Genomic DNA, 22,590 nt, shown 5'->3' with positions numbered 1-22,590 from the left:
CTAATTCAAGAAAAGGAGATTTTAATTTCCACGAGGTCAAAATAATGAATAATTTACTCATAGGTTTGACTTAGTACATTACGTTAAAAATGATATGTCAAAAATGCAACTTACCAATTGAAACTGATGAGACAATAAGTCAAAATATTGACATATTGACTGGTTTTATTGTGTCTAACGTTTATTGCATTTTTTTATTTTCCTGGCAGCGATTCCATACAGCCAATCCAACCCTTTTTGAGAACCAGTTTTCAGTTTGATCCAGTCCAACAAAACCAGCCAGCTTTAGCCCAGATTTTATTATCTTGCCACAATGACATGAAACTACTTTACGAGGCATGCACACAAATAATGTTCATGTGGTTAAACAACAATGCATTGTAAAACCTTTACCCAGCGGTACGGTTTGCTTCTGTCACAGTGTGTGATGGCACAGTTCTCGCCAGACTGAAAGCCAACATACAGGTGGGGAGATGTTTGCAGTGACTAAACCTGTGTGTTTTTTTGTTTTGTTTTTTTAACATGAGCACAATACTAGACACGTTTCTCTTTATGTACAGACATTCTAATACTGCTTATGGCAATGGGACAGCTCACACAACAGTTACATTCACAATCCACTCTTAGTTTGCATGAGTGTCAGTCAGAAACACTAAAGATGAGCATACAATAGAGTAGCACACAAAAGAAACTTTGATATCAAAAGCATAATTGATGCATGTTATTAGTTTTACTCGGTTGCTTGTTATTTAAATTTGAGTGTTTGTACATGAGATTTAGAAAAGACTAAAGGAGGTTGAACTCGTGTATTGTCGTAAAATCAAAATCAAAAGGATATGGCGTTTTTCCCATGAACCCCTGCTGCTAGCATTGGTTTGCCTCACATGGACATTATATCAACTTAGCATATTAAAACCCAACATCTGAAACACTCAACTCATTCCCCTTTTCACTGGCAACTACTTTGACATCCAACATTTATTTGTGTCAATGCCATCATCATGGACCATTTCAATTCAACAGCAAGATTCAATAAATATTTACAATGCAGCTGTGGTCCCTCCCTCCTTCCTTCCATCCATTACCTTCACCTGCACTATAAGTAAAATATGTATTTACATGAGAAATAAATAAACAGAAGAAATTGAAACTATACAAGAAGTATAGTAGAAGTATCATATTGCATTACATGAATATAAAAAAATAAATTGTGACGAATTCGTAACTCTGTCCACATAATCTCACTGAAGTGACACGGAAAAGCACAGACAGGACAAATAAATAACACACACACAATCACACACACACAGACACACACAGTCTTTAGTAGGTCAGATGGAAAAAGCATCTCATGTTAATAAAATGGCTGTTGCATGTTAAGCACAGATAAGGAAGAGATGATAAAATCATCAGCTCAAAGAAAAAAGGAAAAAAAAAAAGGAAATGAATTGACAGGGAGAAGCAATCCTCCCCCCGGTCTCTGATCAGCTTGGTTTGCCCCGTAAGATAACCAATCACAGCTGACGAACTGTCCTGTGGAACGGTTCCTGGCCAATCGTTTATATATACATAGGTGTCTCCTGTCCTGTTAGAAGTCTGAACATGGCAGCCGGCATGGTCTTCATGTGAATCTGAAAAAAACAAACAATCTCAATTAAAAGAGCCAAACATTTAGAGTATATTTTCATATTTCATGTTGAGTAAGATTCTGTGTGTTCCTTTCTTTTACCATGTTCAAAAGATAACCTGTGTACAAAATCTATGTAGTCCACTATACAGCACTGATGCTTGACTATCTGGTGAGGATTTTTATATCCCACTACAGTATACTTATTAAAACTTAGATAAGGGGTTACTATACTTCAATTTTGAGGTGCTTTATTGCTACACTTCTACTTCATTACATTTCAGAGGGAAATGTTGTGCCTCTTGCTGCACTACATTTATCTGACACTTAATTACTAGTTACAATAAGAAAAACATGCAGTATGATGCAGTACTGTTACTCATATACCCAGTAGAATACAAAGTATCTAAAATTGGCTCCACATTGACAAACCAGTGCTCTTATATGATTGTGATGCACATAGAATAATATTCTATTACACTTTGAAATGTGCCATTTTGCATCATACTTTTACTTTTGATTTGTGCAGATTGCAGTTTTCCTTAACATGAATTCAGGTCTTTTACTTGTATTAAGTATTTTTAGACTTTTTCTTTTCTTTTCCTTTAGACTATTTCTACTTTTACTTAAGTAAAGGATCTGAGTACATCTTCCACCACTGCACACAGTTCAGGCCCGTGACATCTGCCTAACTGATGCAAGAGAGCCCACCGGGTACTGTTTATTAGCCGTTACTTCCCGACACCTCCGCCAGATGATAGTTTTGATGAAGTAAAACCAAAAGCTAGAAAATGCAACAATACCTCTGTCCTATTTAGGTGTGACTTACGTTTTAAGTCGATTGATCTCTTGGTTTCTATATACCAGACTTAAATTAAATGCAATACAAAAAGAAGTATAAAATCAATGGCCACTGAACAAGATATATCGACCAACATGCAGTGGGCAGACAGTACATTTGGAACCCAGCCCCAGACCTTTCTGCTCCACGCAGAAAATAACTTGACAAATCTTGGCCATTTAATTGCTTCAATAGTTTGAAGGCATCCTTCTACAACAGAACAGAATTTTTTCATCAATATTTTGGGTATTGGGTATTGGGAGGAGGAAATAGGGTAAAGAGGACAGAACAGAACAGGAAGGAATGGAAGGAGTGGTCGCCACTCTTTCAATGTGCAATTACTTAACTAATAATCTACATACATACCTGGACACAAACTGCTCTTAACTGTTTTATTTATTTTGTTTTATTTATGCTAAAGATCTTTTTAGAGCTGAAAGTTTGTTATTATTATTTTTTATACTGTTTTTTTTTTAATCTATAGTGTATTTTTTATACCTCCTGATTCTCTATTCAAATGTCTTGTAAACTGCTAAAAATCCAATGTCCTTGCGGGAGTCATGCCAAAAGCATCAACAAAGAAAAGTCTAAGTCTATTCTTTTAGCAGTCAGTAACAGGCCCACATATCCTTTCATTTAGTGTCCAAACACTGTGGGTCCTACAATTCACATATTGCTACTGAATTCTATATTTTGTTAGACTTTCCCTGGCTGGTAAATGCTTACATCTTTCAAACGTAAGCCCACAATTTCTGTTAAATACGTGTAGTAGGGTTATTTTCTTGCTTACTTAAGGAGGTTTCTATACAGTATAATTCACTTTAAGTACATAGGGATAGAAAAAAATCACATATTTTCTACATACGCTATGTCTCCTCAGTGTGTGTTTGTGTGTGTGTATGTGTGTGTGTGTGTGTGTTTAACCTCGCCAACAGAGTTTGAGAGGGCCTGGACAATCTTCTCATGTGCTGTGGCCACCACACTCTGCCCGTTAATCTCAATGATCCTGTGACCCACACGGACCCCACCTCTCTCAGCAATTCCTCCTCGCATTAGACTGCATATCTGACAAAACACGCAAAAGAAAAAGTTTTCATGTTGAATACACAGTAATATGCAAATTATTACATTCTTGCTAAAGATAATGGGGCTTTTTTATGCAGGGATTCTTTTGGTCTATAAGTATTGCTCAACAGCAATTAATTATGAAACTACGAAAGACAGTGTTTCTTCAGTGTTTTGAATACATAGAAAATAAAAAATTAGCAGATTAATCTTAACTGGAATAGGAATGTGAAACATGCACATGCTGTACCGTACAAATACAAAATATACCATACTTAAAGTGTGAATGAGTGGGATGAGGATCAGCCCCTCTAAATCTGAGGCCATGGTTCTCAGCAGGAAACTGATGGAGTGCCTTCTTCAGGTAGGGAATGAGTCCTTACCCCAAATGAAGGAGTTTAAATACCTTGGGGTCTTGTTCGCGAGTGGGGGGACAATGGGGCGGGAGATTGGCTGGAAAACCGGAGCAGCAGACGCGGTATTACATTCACTTTATCGCACCTTTGTGACGTAAAGAGAGCTGAGCCAGAAGTCAAAGTTCTTGATCTACCGGTCAGTTTTTGTTCCTACCCTCACCTATGGTCATGAAGGCTGGGTCATGACCGAAAGAATGAGATCCAGGGTACAAGCGGCCGAAATGGGTTTCCTCAGAAGGATGGCTGGCGTCTCCCTTAGAGATAGGGTGAGAAGCTCAGTCATCCGTGAGGAGCTCGGAGTAGAGCCGCTGCTCCTTCACGTCGAAAGGAGCCAGTTAAGGTGGTTTTGGGCATCTGGTAAGGATGCCTCCTGGGCGCCTCCCTAGGGAGGTGTTCCAGGCCTGTCCAGCTGAGAGGAGGCCTCGGGGAAGACCCAGGACTAGGTGGAGGGATTATATCTCCAACCTGGCCTGGGAACGCCTCGGGATCCCCCAGTCGGAGCTGGTTAATGTGGCTCGGGAAAGGGAAGTTTGGGGTCCCCTACTGGAGCTGCTGCCCCCACAAACCGACCCCGGATAAGCAGATGACAATGGATGGATGGATGGATGGATGGATGGATGGATGAATGGATGGATCATACTTAACAACTCATGCATGAGAAAAACACAAAAAAAGTTTTAATTATGTTTTTAAAATGACATCTTTTGTTGACATTATGAATCACAAATGTAGGTTTCTGGTTGTCAGAATGATACTTACAATGCCGTTCTGGACACTGAAGCCCAGCTGATACTTTAGATCTGGTCTCTTAATAAGGACGGTGGTAACAGGAGGGCAACTGACTATGTTCATTTTCACCTGAACCTGGTTCTTCAAGCCCTTTAACATAGAGAAACATACAAACATAAAAAGGTTCTTTCAGTTTCACTGAATTATGTGGTTTAGAACAAAGTTTAATTGTCATTTATTTCATAGCTTTAGTTTTTCTATACCTTAATGATTCCCTGACAGGTGGCGAGTGGCAGCCCCACTAGGCTGGTGTTGTTGATGGACATGATCTGATCTCCGATGCTGAGCTTGCTAGAGCGAGCAGCTGGCCCGCCATTCATCATGTTGGCTAAGATAACTGTGGGCAGAATGGAGCCCCAGCCGGACTCCACAATCACCACACCCAGGATCTCCCCTTTACTCTTCTCCAGCTGCAGCTGTAGACAGAGGAGATATGTTTATTTTTCATCATGTACAGAAACTATACTAACCTACCATAATTAGATTATTTTACCTTATAATAGTGCAAATATATTAACATTTCAACACTACTGTGTCTTATCAGTTAAATCTTTTTTTACTCAATGAAAATGAAATGTGTCAATAACTGCTGTTTGCATCAGGGTGCTTAAGTCACCTCAAGAATTTGCTGTAGTTGTTCTGAAAAGCACCTGATCCAGCTATAAATTGCTGGAGAACGTATAGAGAACTGACTTTCACTTAAAACAAAAGGATTTTTTTTTTGACACAGACACAGAAAATTCACTTTTCTAGCTCTTTAAATCTGTGGTCTGACTGCGTCGCTGGAGCTCAAAGGGTATGGCTGGCAAAATATCATAATGTATACAGTGGAACAATACACAATTGTCAACTGTCAAATTTTGCCATAATGTTTATACGGAGGTGTATATCCCTTTAATATCTCTGGCTGCCTTAATCTCTTAAATTCTCAAGATTAGCCAAAAACAGAGCATCTGTTTATTTTATCTATGAATAGATTCTCTCTTGAATGTCAACAAAATATTACTATGTTATGATAAGCATCAGTATGGAAACAGAAAATTACATAGCCATTACGTATCTATATTGCCCATCTCATTCAGCAGCTGAAGAACATTTTATATAGCAACCATGTCAATCCCTTTTAATTTTCCTAAAAAAAAGATAAATAAAAATCAGTCTTGTTACAAATTATTAGTGAAGTAGTGCTCATTATGTACTGGAGTTCCTGCAGAGGCCCTGAACAGATGTTTATATACTGCATATAGTATACTGTATAGGTAGATGTGTAGATTAGTATATAGTAGTTAGTGTTTAGTACCCACATTAGGCAATATGTTGTTCATGTAAAACACAAGATGTACTGCTCTATAAATAACAGACATTAACTTCCACAGCATCTTAATGAACAGTTTGAAATCTGCACCTCAAACGTCCACCTGGTGTTCTACATCACAATCAACTTCCAATTAGGTTAAATTTGTTATTTATGTTCGGCATAAAGACTACCAGTTTGACTGGTGGCCTAAAGGTTAGGGTCGCGAGCTTGTGATTGAGAAGTCGTTGGTTCGATCCCCAGAACAACAGGATAAAATCTGGGTAGGGAAAGTGAAAGAATGCGTAACTGTGCGAATGTGATCAGCGGTCCTGCAAAAGAGAGGCGGACTCTCAGTGAACCTTCCCTCAATAACTGTTGTGCAGATCTGAACCCTGTCTTTATGTAAAAAAAACATTGCGGCTAGTGTGCACATAAAGCTAGCAGCTGTGTAGCGCCCGTGCGCCGCTTTGCTCATACAGCAGAAACTATTTCACGGTTTCTAATTATCCAAAAGCCAGTAGCCAAAGCAGTAATGCTTTCAGGGCACAGCGTTAGCTAAGGAGGAAATGGTGAAGCAAAAAAAACAGGCATCGTTGACATGCTCCGAGTAGATTTTACTGAACCATCTGCCTCTTAATATGTCTAATTAATGAACAGCTACTGTATACGTGTGTGTTTCTCTAATGACCCTGTGGCACACGTGTAAAGTCTCAGTGTTAATGTTCTTGTTTATTTCCTGCACTGACACAAATCAACAAACAGTTGCAGACGGTGCAAACAATGTATGCATGTGCTGCACGCTTAATATAGACCAACCTCTTTGCAGTTTTCAGAGTTGGAGAAGTGAATGAGGTCGTCATTGTACATCTCCTGGGTGTTGATGATGTCACTGTACTCCTTCTGACTCAGGTCCTCGGGGTTAATGCCATTGGCTCTCAGGAACTCCTGGTAAGCTACGCTGAATGCCTGGCCAATAGACTGAGCGATAAGCTGGGCCTGCAGACAGAAAAAGCATGAATCATGACATAAACAATAATAATAAGTCTTCCGTGATCTTGTTTTGTTAGATACACATAAGCTTATATTTACTGTGCTCTACATAAATAACAATACAGTGACACTGAGTGACAGGAATTTGGTAATAATGCAATTTATAAGTAATTATCTTGAAGATTTTCATTTAAATAAATGTAAGTAGTCACAAACTATCGCAAAATGAGGTAACACAATGATGACTGAGCATATGGACCACTGATGAAAGCCCTTGTATTTGCAGTTTTAGGAACTGGGTATCTGTGGTGACATTCCCCGAAAAGTTCACAATTGGCGCACAGTTAGTGTTGCGTTTACAACATGATTGACGATGAGCAAGAAATAGAGAGCTAAAAGTAATGGATAAATGGTTGACTTTGGGCATCTTCAGCCACAACAAAAGAGAGATATCTAAACATCACCACTTTCATGCTCAATATGTCTTCAATAATATATTATAGGGGTGTGACGAGACGCTTACTCCACGAGACGAGACACATCACGAGATTGGGTTCACGAGAACGAGACGAGACGAGATTTTAAAAAAAAATTTAAAGAAATCCTCGATGAAATATATGAATGGAAAATAGTTTTTTTATTCAACTGAAAAATCACAAAATAAAAAAACAATTTAGGTGCATTTTGAAATCAACTATTAATGATGAATGTTATTTAACTTTTTTTGCAAAGGACGTGCAAACACTGCAAAATGTTTTGTATAAACTCTACCAACTGGCTTCTGCCCTGTACAATTTCACACGAGAAATCTAACTCCTTTCCACAAACCGAACATAAAAAAATAAACAGTATAAATAAAATGAATGTGTAAATAACAGAAAAATAACATTTTAAATGCAAACAGTAAGTGTATCAATAACCAAAGTACTGCTCTCTCAAATCTGTGCAAACAAACAACAAAAAACCAAAATGTTGCCACACAAAGGATTTAAAAGTGGCAGGGGGATCTTCAATTGTAATTTCACGCTCCATCACACTGACATCACATCGCCTCACGAGACAACTTTTCACCTCGACGAGAAATCTCGTCATGTTTTAATCTCGCGAGATCTCGTAAAACGAGATCTCGTCACACCCTTAATATATTACTTTCTAAATTAAAGAAATTCAGTTCAAATACATACTTTGTAAACTTGAGTGTAATCAATAATGGGGTACTTGAGCTCATCTGTTAGGGCTGTGGAAGTTAGGTACAAAAACAATTGAGAGCCACTGCTTTAAAGCACCTTCCATATACACCAGACATTTGCAACTAAGGTAAAAAAGGGATGTTAGTAAAAACTGTAAAAGTAAAAAATGAAAACCTGAAGACTTAACTCAGCTGTGAGAGATAAAATAGATGAAACGAATAAAGAGGGTAATTCATTTTGCAAGCCATGTTCTCCCTTTTTTCCTGTTTAATTGAATTCTTCACTTGCATATACAGTAAATCTCTTGCAGAATTTGCATACATTCGTGGCCCTAACTCTTAAAACCAATACAATGTGAATTAGTTTTGCAGAACAATGAAAAATTTAAAAACAGGCAAACACTGCATACAGCCAGTGGAGCTACAATAACAGAATTATAAGTTGATGGATGAGCGGCTGAATGATTCCATTATAACTCAGGACTGCCTTTAAAACCTGGCAGCGAACATTAGACCAAGAGAGGACAGATTGGAGTCCAGCGTTATCCTGACTGGCACTGACACTCTTTGCTGGTTCCTCTGTGTAACAATGTTCATGTTGCCAAGGCTTGCTGAATGTGCTTCAGCAAGACAAGCAGCAGCTCTGTGAATTAATAAAAATAAATAAATTAAAAAGGCCCTGCCAATTTACATCATTTCATGTTAGAGGGTTGCTCTAATCGGTGATTATTAAAGGTCACAAAACAAATTGTCTTAGAAATTCTATATTGTAGTGACAACATTTGTGACAAAAACTAAATTCAGGAAAAACAATTAAAATAACGTCTTGGACGCAAATGGAAGAAAACTTTAATATTCTATTCTAGATGAGCCAGGTCTGCGCAGAATTGGTCACCGGTGATTGCCGCCCAATGCATCCCGGTAAGATTTGTGTCTGACTTGATCTTGATTTGCTCTGACTTCATGCACACGTGGGCAACGGTAACCTCACGAGATCAAGGCGGCTGCAGGTTTGAAACGCAGGTGGCGCAGTTGCTTTTCACTGACTGCAAGACCCACAGCATTCTGGGAAACGGTTTCTCAACTGATTTAACAGCTGTTTGGTCCAAAATCGACTCAACATGATGACGTTTTATGTAAACTTTCTATGGATTTTGAATTGGAGGGATTTTAATTGTTTAATTTGTCTGATTTAAAGGCTGATTCTGTACAGAACACATGTAGTGTGGCGGATAGTTATGTTGAGAAGTCAGAGAGAATAAATCCATTCAGATTACAGATCATCTACAGTGTGTTGTTTATTAAAATCAGCAACAGATTGCATGTAGAACTTATTGACAGCTTCTCTGTCATAATTAAGATAACTGGAGACTAGTACAAGCTGATATATGAGTTATAACATAACATTTTATTAAATCGGAATCAGACCACAGTGTTTCTGTCACTTCCTGTTCAGCCTGAAGGCTGCTTAGAACGGCTGGAAACTGTCCAACTTAAGAGCTGATTTTTGTCACTACCACCACCACCACCGCCGCCTGCTGCCGCCTGCTCCCGCCTGCTCCCGTCCACTCTACAGGCGAGGCGCAGTTAATTTTGAATGAGCCTACTATCTGACAATCAAAAAACACTTACAAAAGCAATAATAAGTGTTGCCGTTCTCAAAATTCCTCCAACATGGAAAATAACAACTAACTTTAAGCTAGCAAGCCACACGGCAAAAAATTTGGACCATGTATCGAGCTAATTTAAATGGCTCATGTTACTATATTGTGTGAACTGTTAACCTTCTGTGGCGTTGTAGTGGGGTGCAAATGTTCCACCAAAACAAGTTCCTTATCCAAGACTATTTTGCAAAGCCAGCGTTGCTGCGTCCGAAACTTAGCACCGCCCAAGACGATTGGGTTGTTTGTATTCCTTTAAACCAATCACAAATGCGTTTTTTTCTCCTATTCAGAATGTATCTGTGGTGTAGCCAGACCTTACTCCCCAGCGCTGAGGAGACAGTATCTCTTCCCTGTCTTAAGATGTTGGAAGATTCATCTACCAAATGAATAGGTAGGTGCTACAGAGCACTGTACGCCAAAACCAACAGATTCAGGAACAGTTTCTACCCACAAGCCATCTCTCTGATGAACAGCTGACTTCTTACCGTCAGTGTCAGGTTCAATTCTGGTCAATAACCCAGTAATCACTGTCTCTACAGCACCTGTTCACTGGTTCCACTTATTATTCCACTTATTTAGTATTATTCATCAGTCCCATTCTCAAATCTCACTTATTTTCTACTATTTAATCATCATTTTCATTCTCATATCTCACTTATTTACTATTTACTATTTACTCATCATTCCCATTCTCACATCTCTCTTATTTGTTATTCATTCATCGTTCTCTTTTTCTATTTTAGAACTGTCCATAATGTTCATATTGTTCATATTGTAATATAATAACATAATACTATTTATCCCAGTATCCTTGCACTATGCTCCACATTTAAATAATTGTATTGATCTCTTCATTGCACTCATGCCTCTATATTGTTCTGTTTAGAGTATGTTTATATTATCGGTATATATTAGTGGGTATATTTTTTGTTTTGGTTGTTTTGTGTGTTAGCACAGTGTGAGCAACAATGCTCCAAAGAAAAATTCCTCGAATGTGTCCTCATACCTGGCGAATAAAGCTGATTCTGATTCTGATTCTGAGTCCTCTTACATAATGACAGAAAAATAACAGTGTGACTTCCTTTAGTGAATGACCTCCCACCTGTTCCCAGCCAGAGGATTTTGTTTAAGTTTTGGGAAAACACCAAAGCACTTACATCTTCTGACTCAAAGACATGGCATATCATCTTGTACTGCTTCTTTCCCTCAGGTGCTCCGGGCGTAGTTTCAATACAGTCCTGGGAAGCTGTGCGTGGCATCCGGCGTCTCGCCATCAGGACCACAATGTTCCCAATGTCAGCAATGTAGGATATAGTACGGAGTGCATTGTCCATCATCGTTTCCTGTGGACATATCAACCAAAATAACATGACAAAAGGTATACCTTTAAAATTCAACTCTATTGTTTTTATAAGTACAGTTTTCAACTCCTTTTACAGCAACTACTGTATGCTAATTTATATATGATATCATTAAATAATCTTAAATATGAAGACATTTTTAAATTCACAACTCTGAGACTTGACTTCAAATAAAACTCACCTGGACGTAATATCTGATACAAAAGAAATATATGACCACAGAGACATTTAATGTAATTCAGTGTCTCTGAACCAACTCCCCAAAAGCTGATGACGTCAATGCAGGTCTTTATTCACAGATTTTGAGTCAATTGAGACCACTGGGTTTATTACTGTAAATATCGACTTTACTGCGACAGCAAAGCAATTGTTTAATTTTCCAAATACTGAAAATGTGGTTCATTATTTATATGCTAGAGCGACTCAGCAAAGTAAACTAATAAAAGTAAACTTTAACAGGGACATGATGGGAAACAATATAGGTGCTATGAAAATGTGCTGAGAGACAACGCTGAAGAAAATTAACAAACAAAATACTACATTACAATTACACATTTTAACTGACAAAATTATGTAATAACACATAATTCTCCACAGCAAGGTTCCATTTTATGTTTCTCTGATACTACCATAGCTTAAATAAAATGATTGTTATTCTGCAAGACAAGAAATCCCTGCAGATTCTTAAGCGCTACACAAACATGGTTAGGTCAGCCAGGTCACTCCTGGGTTAAACCATCTCAGTAAATAACAGTATTAGACTGAGCTTCTTTAATATTCATCAAAAAACATATGCCCGGGCCAAAATATCTGCCGACAACAGTTTGGATCCAACCTTTGTAACGTTGACCCAGGTGTACACACAGTGTAAACACAAGAAACACCAAATGTCAGAATACTCAAAACATCATATTTGGCTCCTACACTTTTTTTACTCAGAATGTCTCTCTAAAGAGTTTCAGCTTCAGTGGCAATGAGATGGAAAAGGGAGGTAAGATATAAACTGCACTGCAGCATGTTAGTTTGTGCCAGGTGGCTGATTTGACAGCCTTTAAACAAATGACAATTTTTTTTTTTCCTTTAAGATTATTTTTTTGGGGCTGTTCCCTTTATTAGCGACAGTGGATAGACAGGAAAGGGGGTGAGAGATGGGGGATGACACGCAGCAAAGGGCCGCAGGTTGGATTCAAACCCAGTCCGCTGCAGGACTCTGCCCACTTGGGGCAAACACTCTTATTGGGGGAGCTAGAGGCCGCCCCAACAGATGACTAATTAAATACAGGTGTGGTCATGACTTGGATATTCATACTAGGAATGTAACGGTAAACCACGGTAGAAATGTTGACGGTAACAATTATCCTTTTTATTTAAAATATCCTTATTATCACGGTGGATTACCACGGTGTGAAACCCCTGTGTTTAATCCTTCCCAGCTTTGTCCGAAGCGCGCAGGCACACTGCGCTCAGACAGGAGAAAGGGACAGAAAGCAGCAGCAGATTTTTTACTTTATTGTTTTTCTTTGTCAAAGTGATGTGGGTAGCCCGGAATGTAAGTTTAAACTATTCTGTAGCTTGCTAAACTGTCATGGGTTTTACTGCCTCGTTGTCTTCATTAAGTGTTCTGCTACGACGTGGATAAGTTTAGCCCGTGTTACAACGTGACATTTATTTGGGGAGAGGGAGAGAGAGAGAGAGAGAGAAATTATTGCCCTGGTAATATTGCTGTTGTTGTGTTAAGAAACACAGTCAGTGCATAGCTGATTGATGAGCAGATTGTTTAATATTACTTGTGCAGCCACGTGTTGATATTCAGGTTGTTTGCTACCAAGGTGCAATCGCCAGTAAACAGACTAGCGCTGTGGAGCCACATTCTTAGCTATTAAAGGTGTATTACATGGTTTGCTACATGTGTGCTGTAGTAGATGTGGCTTATTCTCAGTTTGTGCTACTAATCAATGTGTTATATTTATGTTAATTATTACAGATAAATTAATGTAATTCTTAGTATTGTTTCTTGTTAAATGCTGTAGCTCTAACATTTAGTTTTAGTAAATTATGTTCATAGTAGGTCAGAAGCTTATTAATGTGCATTATTATTTGCTTATATTTCAGAACCACATCTAACTTCACATGAAACGTCAAATAAAACTTTCTGGTTAACTTCATGTTTGAGTTGAAAATAAATCTTTCTGGATCTCAAAGTCAGACATCTCTGGTTCATGTTCTTGCCTGATATCCTACAGCGGGCCAGTGTTTCAGCAGCCAGTTTTCAATAGTTTTTACAAGCCTATTGCCTATATTTTTGTAATATAATAAACACTGTTACACTTTTTGAAACTATTTCAGCTTGTGTAGGCCTATCAGTGCTTTCTGAACATATTGAACACACTTTTAAAAATACTGTGATAATTTTGGTCACTTTAACCGTGAGGTTCAGTTTTAATACCGTTACATCCCTAATTCATATTAATGTATCAGCTAATGTATATTAAGAACAAGAAGATTGTGCTGCAGTTTAACAGCTTCCTCTCTAAGTCACACTCAAGCACAGATGTTCATGCAGCACTATTATTTTGGCTTTGCAGTCTATTCTTATCATTAGTCAAAGAGATTTGTGAAATCATGAGGTTAAGCAAATAAATAAATATTAATCAGTGGTGGGGTTTCATGAGAAGCAGTTTGTGTCAACAGTTAAGCTGCAGTTATGGCAGCTATGACATAAAAACCAATAGGTAGCCTTGTATAAGCTCAGTGTATGGCCGAGGTGCTGTCAGGGTGAACAGCTTTTACTCTCGCAGGTGAGAAAAGACACTTTGGACAAAAACATGGCATGTGTGCTTGCTGGTACTCACCTGTGAGTCTGCGTTTAGGACTTTGATCCTCTGGGTGGAGATGAACAGATCAACCTCAGTGAGGGTTTGAGCATCTCCGTCTGCGCTCTGCGAAGAGATTTAAAAACAAACAAAAGAGAGAGTTGGACACAATGTCTTTGAATTTTATTGTTTAACATCTTTGTACCATTCATGGTTATTTACAACTGTCTGAAGGGCGTCTGTGTTAAATTTCAGAAAGTATAAGTTTTGATATCCAAAATGTATGCATGTATAGCTTAGGGTCCAGCTAGGGAAATGCTTGTTAGATGGACAGGTTGTTGGGTCTAAATGTGAGGTGGAAAAGGCAGAAAAAGAAAGCTATTGGCAGTGGTATTAATTTACATCAACTGTGCTGGCACGAGGATGGCGAACTGGCACGGGAACAAGAAACAGCTTAACACTGAACTCTTACCAGCTGGCTGTTTTGCCAGTGAGAGCAATGCAGCTTTAGCACCGAATAAGTCTGCACACATTTCCCCTAATCGTTGTATTCTACAGACTAATACAATTAAATTTGATTTCACATAATTAAAATTGCCTGTTGCATTTGAAATACGGCTCCTAAACCCAGATGTTCTCCTTTTATACAGCTAAACTGTGATGCCAAGTTATACAAAAATAAAATAAATAAATAAAACCAAAACAACAAAAACACCCCACTAATAACCTTTTTTTTTTTAAACAGTGTTGTTATACGATCCTTAGTTATTCGTAATATTGAACCCAAAATGCATGCGGTCGTAGCTGTGGTTGTTTACAACTGATCCTTCTCTCCGCTGTATCTTAGGATGACCAGAGTGTCAAGGGTTAATTATAGCAAGAAACATTTCTGCTTTTGCAGGCATACACTGAATTACACACTCCCAAATACATAGTTTAACTTACTTCAGGATAACAGTAATGTAAGTACAAAATATGAAAAAGTATTTGCATACACTGATCAGAGTGGCAGCTGGTGACTTGAGCTTTGCATTGAGTTAAGTGATGTTTCTCGCTTAAATTAAGATGTATGTTCTTGAGTCTGAGGTGAAAGGTTATCGTATCCAGTATGTTGTGCTTTTTATCACTAAAACCTAAAGTAGAAAAAAAATTCAGTTTCTGCTATCCTTGTATCTTGGTATATTTGAGGAAACTGGTTGCTAGATTTTTTTTACTGTCTGAAAGTCCCTGTTTAAAAGAAAAACATTAATTTGGCTTTAAAATGATAGCATTTTTATTACATGAATCACTTGAGAATTGTTCCTACTCTCAGTTACAGAGTAATAGCAAGAACCCCGCCTGGAGCTTCTCACATACTGTCCTGCTGACATGTACTACATGTACTGTACGTTTGCTTATTAAATTTGGCTTTTAGCAGTTCTCAGTCTTGTTACAACACACCTTTAGCCTAATGAAAGAATGCTGAAATGCATGTTTGTCTTAGTTCTGGAAAAGCTCACAAAGATTTGTTTAACTAAATTAATAAACACAACAAATGTGACAAAGACACAGATGGGGGACAATACACAAAATCAGACAGGCACACATGAAATGGAAAAAAGGTGACAGTGGAGGGAAAGTGGCCAAAGGGTCTTCCTTTTGCTTTGTTTATTACACACCGCCTTTTTCTTGATTTTGGCAGCCTTCTGTACCCTCTGGCAGGCAGGCAGGCAGGCGTTGGGACAGGACAAGGTCAGCGGATACGGGAGCACAAAAAACAGGAGGAGGAAATAAAGAAGGTAAATAAAAGAAGGTAAGACAGTAAAGCCCCAAACCAAACAGCAGGTGTGCTATCGCTGCTCTCAGAAAAAGAGAGAGAGCGTGACAGAGAGAGAGGAAGTGTGTGGGACTGTATAAGTGTGTGTGTGTGTGTGTGTGTGTGTGTGTGTGTGCGTGCGTGCGTGCGTGCGTGCGTGCGTAGCGTTCGCACAGCCGTGTTGGTTATCAGATACAAATCAAAACAGCAATTACAGAGGGTAATAGTTGTTTTTTCTCTTTTACACACAGCAAATCAAAAGTGTGCAGATATGAATTGACAATATTCCTGCAATCTCGGCATCTATATAAAACTCTAATAGGAGGGTCTAGGTTGTTTGTTTTTATGGACGTTATTTATTCTTATCAGTTTAAACATTGCAAGTGTCACTTTTGTGGTCAGAACATTTACCAAAACAAAGACAGATGATAAAGGCTCCTATTTCTAAAAGAACAACAGAAAATAAAGACAACAAAGTCTATAATTCAGGTTGTGTGTATTGGCACCGCTCTTACCAATGTCTATGTTCACGTCAAAGTCTGAACACTATTACCAGGAAAGACATGCTGGAAAACAATCAACACTCACAGAAGCAGAGAAGGGGATAAAGCCCAGAGCGAGGATTTAAACTGTGTGCTTAGGGTTTCTTCCCTGGGCTGAATAAAAAGATGACAAGGTCAAGTCCCTATGTTTTGAAATGAAACAGCTTAGATCAACATAAAAGGCAATTTTACACAGCTAATGTGTTTGCTTTGTTCATTGGTAATTCTGGTCTTGGCGTGGGCCGGAACTTACACTGATAATCTTTTGGAGTACTCTTAGCACTTTGTAAACCTTTCAAAATCAACCCTTCTGTATACGGTTCAACCTGAGCGACTGCCCTTCTCTCCATCTGCCATTGACCAAAGGAAATTATCTTGACCCTCATTACATTTCAGAGTGTGAGACTAGTTGTTTTCCAGAGGCACCGTGGAGACTGAGATTAGGCCTGTACAATGTTGGAAAAAACTGACATTGTGATATTTGTTTTCTTGCAATGTACTGCAATAAGATAAAAGACTCACTTTTACAAGATGACATAAATAGCTCTATTTGGAAATAATAAATTATTCTCAACTACTGGGATAATTTTGTGAAGGACTGCATCTACATAGAAAATAAAAATGAAAAATGAACTTTTCTAACGTAAACCATTCTTTGTTGAACTTTAATGCTTTACAAACACCAAAGCAATTAGGCGCAGTGACTACACTTCTGAAGAGATTTTGGAGATGAAATCACCAGTCAATAGTAAAAGTTATAAATAACATAAATAGCATTTAAAAACATCTAGAATATCCAAGCACAGTAGACATAGTGACTAAGTTCAGACCACAGCCCTCCTTCCTGCTGAGCCATCATTCAGTAATCTTATTACTTGGGGGTAAAAACAATCCCTAAAACGTGATGTGCACGTAGGGATGCTCTGCGAACGTCTCCCTGACGGACGGTGGGAGAAGAGATTGTGTGCAGGATGACTAGAATCCTGCATAATACCTAGTGCCTTCTTAGTACTGCGCTTCCAGTGAATGTGTTGGACCGGTTCAAGTGGAACCCCAATGATTTTAGATAAAGTTTTGACCTTTGTCTAGCAAGGCCTGCTAGTCTGGCTGTCTGGAGTCTGCTCTGTATTTTAAGAGGTGTAACCAACGGGCATAGTTTAAACGACTCTGCACGCAAATGGATAGTCCTTCAATCAATCAGACCAACGGTCCGGGTTATGTAGAAGCGGCAGCGGCATCAACAGGTTGCTGCCATGAGTTTTCTGCGCTTTGGTGTCCAGTATGTCGAATGTAAACAAGAAGCTGCATGGTCACTTCTCTATCGTCATTGCGTTAAACCCACCAGGTAGATAAGCCAGATTGTGATTGGTTCCCACAAAATTGTGAACTGAAGCAGAAGAATTAAACGTGCAGGTTTCCAGACCGAGCAGCAGGGCAAAATCAAATCGCCGGCAGAGTGGGCGGGGTTTACCTAGTCTAAGGGGCTGCTTTCTTGTTCAATCAATTGATCAATGTCGATCGATTTACTGTGCATGCAGAGCCTGCATGTCACACACTAGCAACAAACTGTGTATCAAACACTTAAATCAGTGTAAATTACGTTATATCAGAAACAGACTGCTGTTGTAGATTAGTGTTACGTTTCCAGCTTTGCGGCTCCACTTTAGCCTGGCTTGTGGCAGCTTTCCGCAGTAAAAAACGCCCGGGAGAGGTCGTGATAACATTGCGCTGATCATGTGATTTAGTTTGTCTTTGCAGCGAACATGACACACTGACTACTGTAGCTTCACTACCCGTAGAAAAGCATGTGCATCACTGTCAGCGGCAGCTGGTGCTTATGGTACTTTTCTACAAACGGAGAGCCTCACTTCCCATAACAAACCCTTTTACGTCACATACGCACGCTGCCCACGTGGCTACCTGTCTTACAGGGGTTGGCTTGACCGGTAACAGTCATGTTAAAGGAGAACAGTGAAAGTTTACTTTTCTATCAAGCAGCAAAAACGTTTTAGCGTCAACATCGCAACATCCTGCAATGTGACTATTTCGCATGCGCACATCGCGATGTAGACGATGAAACAAAATAACGTGCAGCTCTAGCTGAGACAGTATTTGTTAAAAAATAAATAAATTTTAAAATGAGCAGAGAAAACAGCCCAAAGGCAAGATTATGTTTTGGGGTTGCGTTTACTCCTCCGTGATAAGCTCTCACGCAAGACAGAAATCTGAGGGTTTTCAGCAGCATCTGCTGCTCTGCTCAGGAGATGAGCATAGAGGGGATAAAAAGCAGGAATCAGTGTGTGTGTGTGTGCGTGCGTGCGGGTTGGGGGGGTTGTGCTTCATAAATATTACATCAAACAGAGTGAACATCTTGCCAAATAAGATCTGCATAAATAACCCGTACAGCCTTGCTTGCAACAATTTACCTGGCATTCTTCTCTTTGCTCAGTTCAGGTTGATCTGGAGCAAATATATAAATATGTCACCACGTCACTGCATGTATGTTTGGGTCTCTGTGCGTTCCCTGTACAGTCCCTGTGTTCATTTCAATGTCAAAGATTACAAGTTGTTTTCTGTACAGCTTTTCATTTGTCGACGAGAGAAAGAAAAGAGATAACTTCTTGTTCAATGGACCTGTTCCAAGCAGGGGAAAGCACTTAAAAGGTGATAGGTAACAGTTGCCATGGTTTCATCCTGACACGATTTTTTGCAGGGAAGGCAATTGTGCATGGCAGAGTGGGTGAGTGAGAGAAGAACCAAACCCAGATTGGATGGAAAGTTAAATGATGCCAGTAGACATCTATTGTGGGGAAAAAGGCTTTTAGATTGAAACCAGCCAATGTGCTAAAAGACTCAGATTGTGTGCTGTCACATTCCCTGTCACCCTTCTCTGTGTTTGATTGGGTTGGGACCTTACAATGAAGCGTTATTAGGGATTTGGGGTAAATCGTTGACTACAAAATGTAATTTCACTTGTTTAAGTTACCAGTAACAGATCACAAAACTTCATAACTATACAACAATACTTTAGGCTGTAGTCTTTCATGGTTACGATGTTGACATTGTGTCTAACAATAATGGCTAAATATCAAAACCAACATTTTTGGTATGGACCGAAAAATGTCTACAGAACCAAGTATCGACCAAAGGTTGGCACTGAATGCCTCATCCGATTTGAAATTTACTCATTTAAATTAATAATTTAATTACTTTACCTTAGACTACATTGCATTCAGGAAATGTGCTGGACAACATTTAATATTTGAAAAGTATGTAACTTTCTAAAAGTAGACCTCCTCATGGGAGGTAATTTAATATTTAGAAATACAGCTAAGCTTGCATTCACATAAGAGGGAGGTTAAAAAAATACTGGTTTCTGGGTAGCAACTGTGCACCAAAACATCAATGCTGCATTATCTCATCACGTCATGAAAAAATGCTCTTTGTTCACACAAGTCACAACTAAGAACTGTAATAAATGCTGCAAGACATTTTGAGTAGCTGTTTCGGACGAACCTTAAAGTAAAGTAAACAGTGATGAACAAAGCATTCAAGCTAGTTAAAAATAATGAGTTAAGCTCCTCAATGAGGCACTGGTACCATCTACAGTATTTTTCTCAAACTGCACTGGAATATAATCATCACATTAAACATTAGTGAACAGAAGGGAGCAATTGTTAACAAGGGAAATATTAGGGTTCACATGCCAATAGCCCCATTACCCAACCAGCTGTGTCAAGCAGCGAGCCCCTTGGCCCAATCTGGCCATGTTCCTTAGCTGCCCTAAAAGACCACTCATGCCTAATATAGGACTATAACGGTTTGCTCTAGAAACAAACAGTACTGATGTCCATGTAAATTTCATTAGGAGCAATCTGGACCAGATGCAGTGGTTCCCCTAGGATTTTTTTCCAGGGGGAAGAGGGGGAGAGTCACTGCTGGCACAGCGCTGTGAATCATCAATTTACTGTCAGCTGTTTTCAGAGGATGCCGGTGAGAGAAACAAAATGAAACTGCCAATATGCTCATTCAGTCAATAAGTTGTTTCCTGTATATTGGTAGTTTAATTTAAAAGAAATATAGACACTTAATGATCCATTTCTGTGTTAAAGGGCTGCACACACCTCGCTTAAAAAATATAAATAGAAGACTGTCCTATTTTTAAGCTTTTAGAGCGAATCTCCACGGAGCATACGCGCCACTACAGGCTGCTCTTGTGCCCGGTGTAGCCATATTAATTGATTATAGTGAAAGCAGTTTTGGAAAGTCTGCTCCACATACGTTACGCGTGCAACGTAGCCGGCCCGTAACATTCATTAAAATTAATTGAATTTTTATGGCGAGGAAAAAAAGGCAAACTGCCTGTATGTGTGAAAACAGCGTTATCTCGCACAGCCGGGTTTTATTGTCAGATTTTGTCATTCTTTCAGGCAAGGTGGGGGGTCGTTTTGTAATGGTAGGGAAAACACTGACTAAAACTAAAAAAAAAACTCATGAAAACTATAGAATTGATGAAACATTTAAACAGTAATGCTTTGCTTGGGCTTGTGGATCTATTTTCCCTTCCAGATACTAAAGAAAACAGAGAGAACAGCCGTCGTATAAGATGCTCTTTCAGCGTGGAGCAGCAAATCAACAGCACTGGTAGGATGCTGTCTCCTGGGGTGCGAACAAACACATTTCAACTTTACCTCAAAGAGCCTGGAATAAGTTACAGTAAAGGGCAATAGGCTCTAAAATGGGTGTTTTCCACTGGAGTAACTTTTCAGGACCCAACCTTCCTAGATACTCAGAAGCCACAATCTAAATGTATTTTCTGATCCCTAAAAAGTCCCAACTCTTCAACATCAATGTTTTTTGATGTTATAAACCAAGTTACAGTACGTAGACAACTTCCCAACTTCAAAATCTTGAAATGTTGAAAGTCATGCAACTGTAAATTACCAACTCTAGTAGTACCAAACAGTCGCAGGAACTATGGGATCAGCAGAAAAACCATCAGGAACTAAACCATCAGGAACTAAACGTCCCTTTTGTGCATTCCTGTTTGCATTAACACCTCACCCAAAATAAGCATAAAAATAAGGCAAATTCGACCAATGACAAATTAAAGAACTATGGCGCTGTTAGAAATGCAATTTTCATCCACAAGGAAAGAACAGTCGACCTGGTGTGCTTTGAAGTTTGATTTAACAAATTAATAAAAATGTATGGTTATTTTTTTCTACTTCAGAACATAAGTACCGTAAAACAATAAGCAAGTTTCTCATTTATTTGCTTATTGATTACCTGGGAAAGGTCCTGCAGTGGATACTGCCTATTGGTGTCTGAAGTTAGTTCCTGGGACTTTTTGGTCAAAAAGGGCAAAGGGTCTCATTTAAATCTGTGCATCTCCTCGAGGGGAAAGGGCATAGTGTAAAAATGTATGTAATGCCGTACCTGGAACACCTCCCTAGGGAGGTGCCCAGGAGGCATCCTTATCAGATGTCCGAACCACCTCAACTGGCTCCTTTTGATGCAAAGGTGCAGCGGCTCTACTCCGAGCTCCTCACGGATGACCGTGCTTCTCACCCTATCTCTAAAGGAGACGCCAGCCATCCTCCTGAGGAAACCCATTTGGCCGCTTGTACCCTGGATCTCGTTCTTTTGGTCATGACCCAGCCTTCATGACCATAGGTAAGGGTTTATATGGATATCTTCTGGTCAAAAACTAAACACAATATATGAGGGTGAGTCAGTGTGATTATGAGTACCTTGACCCTGCTGACAGCTTCCTGGGCCTGCATCATGCGTATGTTCTTGGAAGGGTTCCTTTCAGATAGCAGCTGAGTGGAGCCCAGGTAGTTAGCAGCAAAGATAATTCCATCAATCAGGTCTTCTGGTTCGCAGGGTCCTGGAACTGGACCATGGGAAAGCAGAAAGGATGCTGATTAATCGGGAGACAGGGGAAGAGACAGAGTGCTGTTGGATTGAAAGGGTGTACAGTGGAGAAGGTTTTGTAATCACTGCTGTTATAGTGCTGTGTGGAGAAATAGAGCCAAACGCAGTTTCTCTGGAGTAGGAGATATGGTGATAACAGGCTGGATCCCAACCAGCCCTCAGCAGTGAGATGGCCACTGGCTGTGAGCTGATGGTGGTGCAGTGCTGGTGGAAGGCTTGGCTGAGATTAATCTGTGTCTGTGATATATAGATGTGGACTCT

At 39.3% G+C, this 22,590-nt stretch overlaps 1 protein-coding gene across 4 annotated transcripts in view; it reads right to left on the bottom strand.

Moving 5' to 3' along the window:
- Positions 1 to 240: 240 nt before the first annotated feature.
- The window catches only part of apba2b (amyloid beta (A4) precursor protein-binding, family A, member 2b), a 66,144-nt gene continuing 43,794 nt past the window's right edge, over positions 241 to 22,590 (bottom strand). For 3 of the 4 annotated variants that reach the window (XM_032508208.1, XM_032508249.1, XM_032508278.1), the window contains 9 exons: positions 22,143 to 22,288; positions 15,711 to 15,746; positions 14,092 to 14,178; positions 11,036 to 11,221; positions 6,852 to 7,031; positions 4,942 to 5,154; positions 4,709 to 4,828; positions 3,393 to 3,533; positions 241 to 1,631 (listed from right to left, as the gene is read on the bottom strand). In XM_032508208.1, coding sequence (XP_032364099.1) covers positions 1,560 to 1,631; positions 3,393 to 3,533; positions 4,709 to 4,828; positions 4,942 to 5,154; positions 6,852 to 7,031; positions 11,036 to 11,221; positions 14,092 to 14,178; positions 15,711 to 15,746; positions 22,143 to 22,288 — 1,181 coding nt within the window. In that variant the 3' untranslated portion in view covers positions 241 to 1,559. The remainder of the gene's footprint in view (positions 1,632 to 3,392; positions 3,534 to 4,708; positions 4,829 to 4,941; positions 5,155 to 6,851; positions 7,032 to 11,035; positions 11,222 to 14,091; positions 14,179 to 15,710; positions 15,747 to 22,142; positions 22,289 to 22,590) is intronic. The other variant, XM_032508315.1, reaches the window with a different exon arrangement.

The sequence above is a fragment of the Etheostoma spectabile genome, chromosome 1 (assembly GCF_008692095.1).
Source record: "Etheostoma spectabile isolate EspeVRDwgs_2016 chromosome 1, UIUC_Espe_1.0, whole genome shotgun sequence".
Classification (NCBI taxonomy): domain Eukaryota; kingdom Metazoa; phylum Chordata; class Actinopteri; order Perciformes; family Percidae; genus Etheostoma; species Etheostoma spectabile.
Note: the sequence above shows the minus strand (reverse complement) of the source record. Positions and strands in the feature narration are given on the sequence as shown.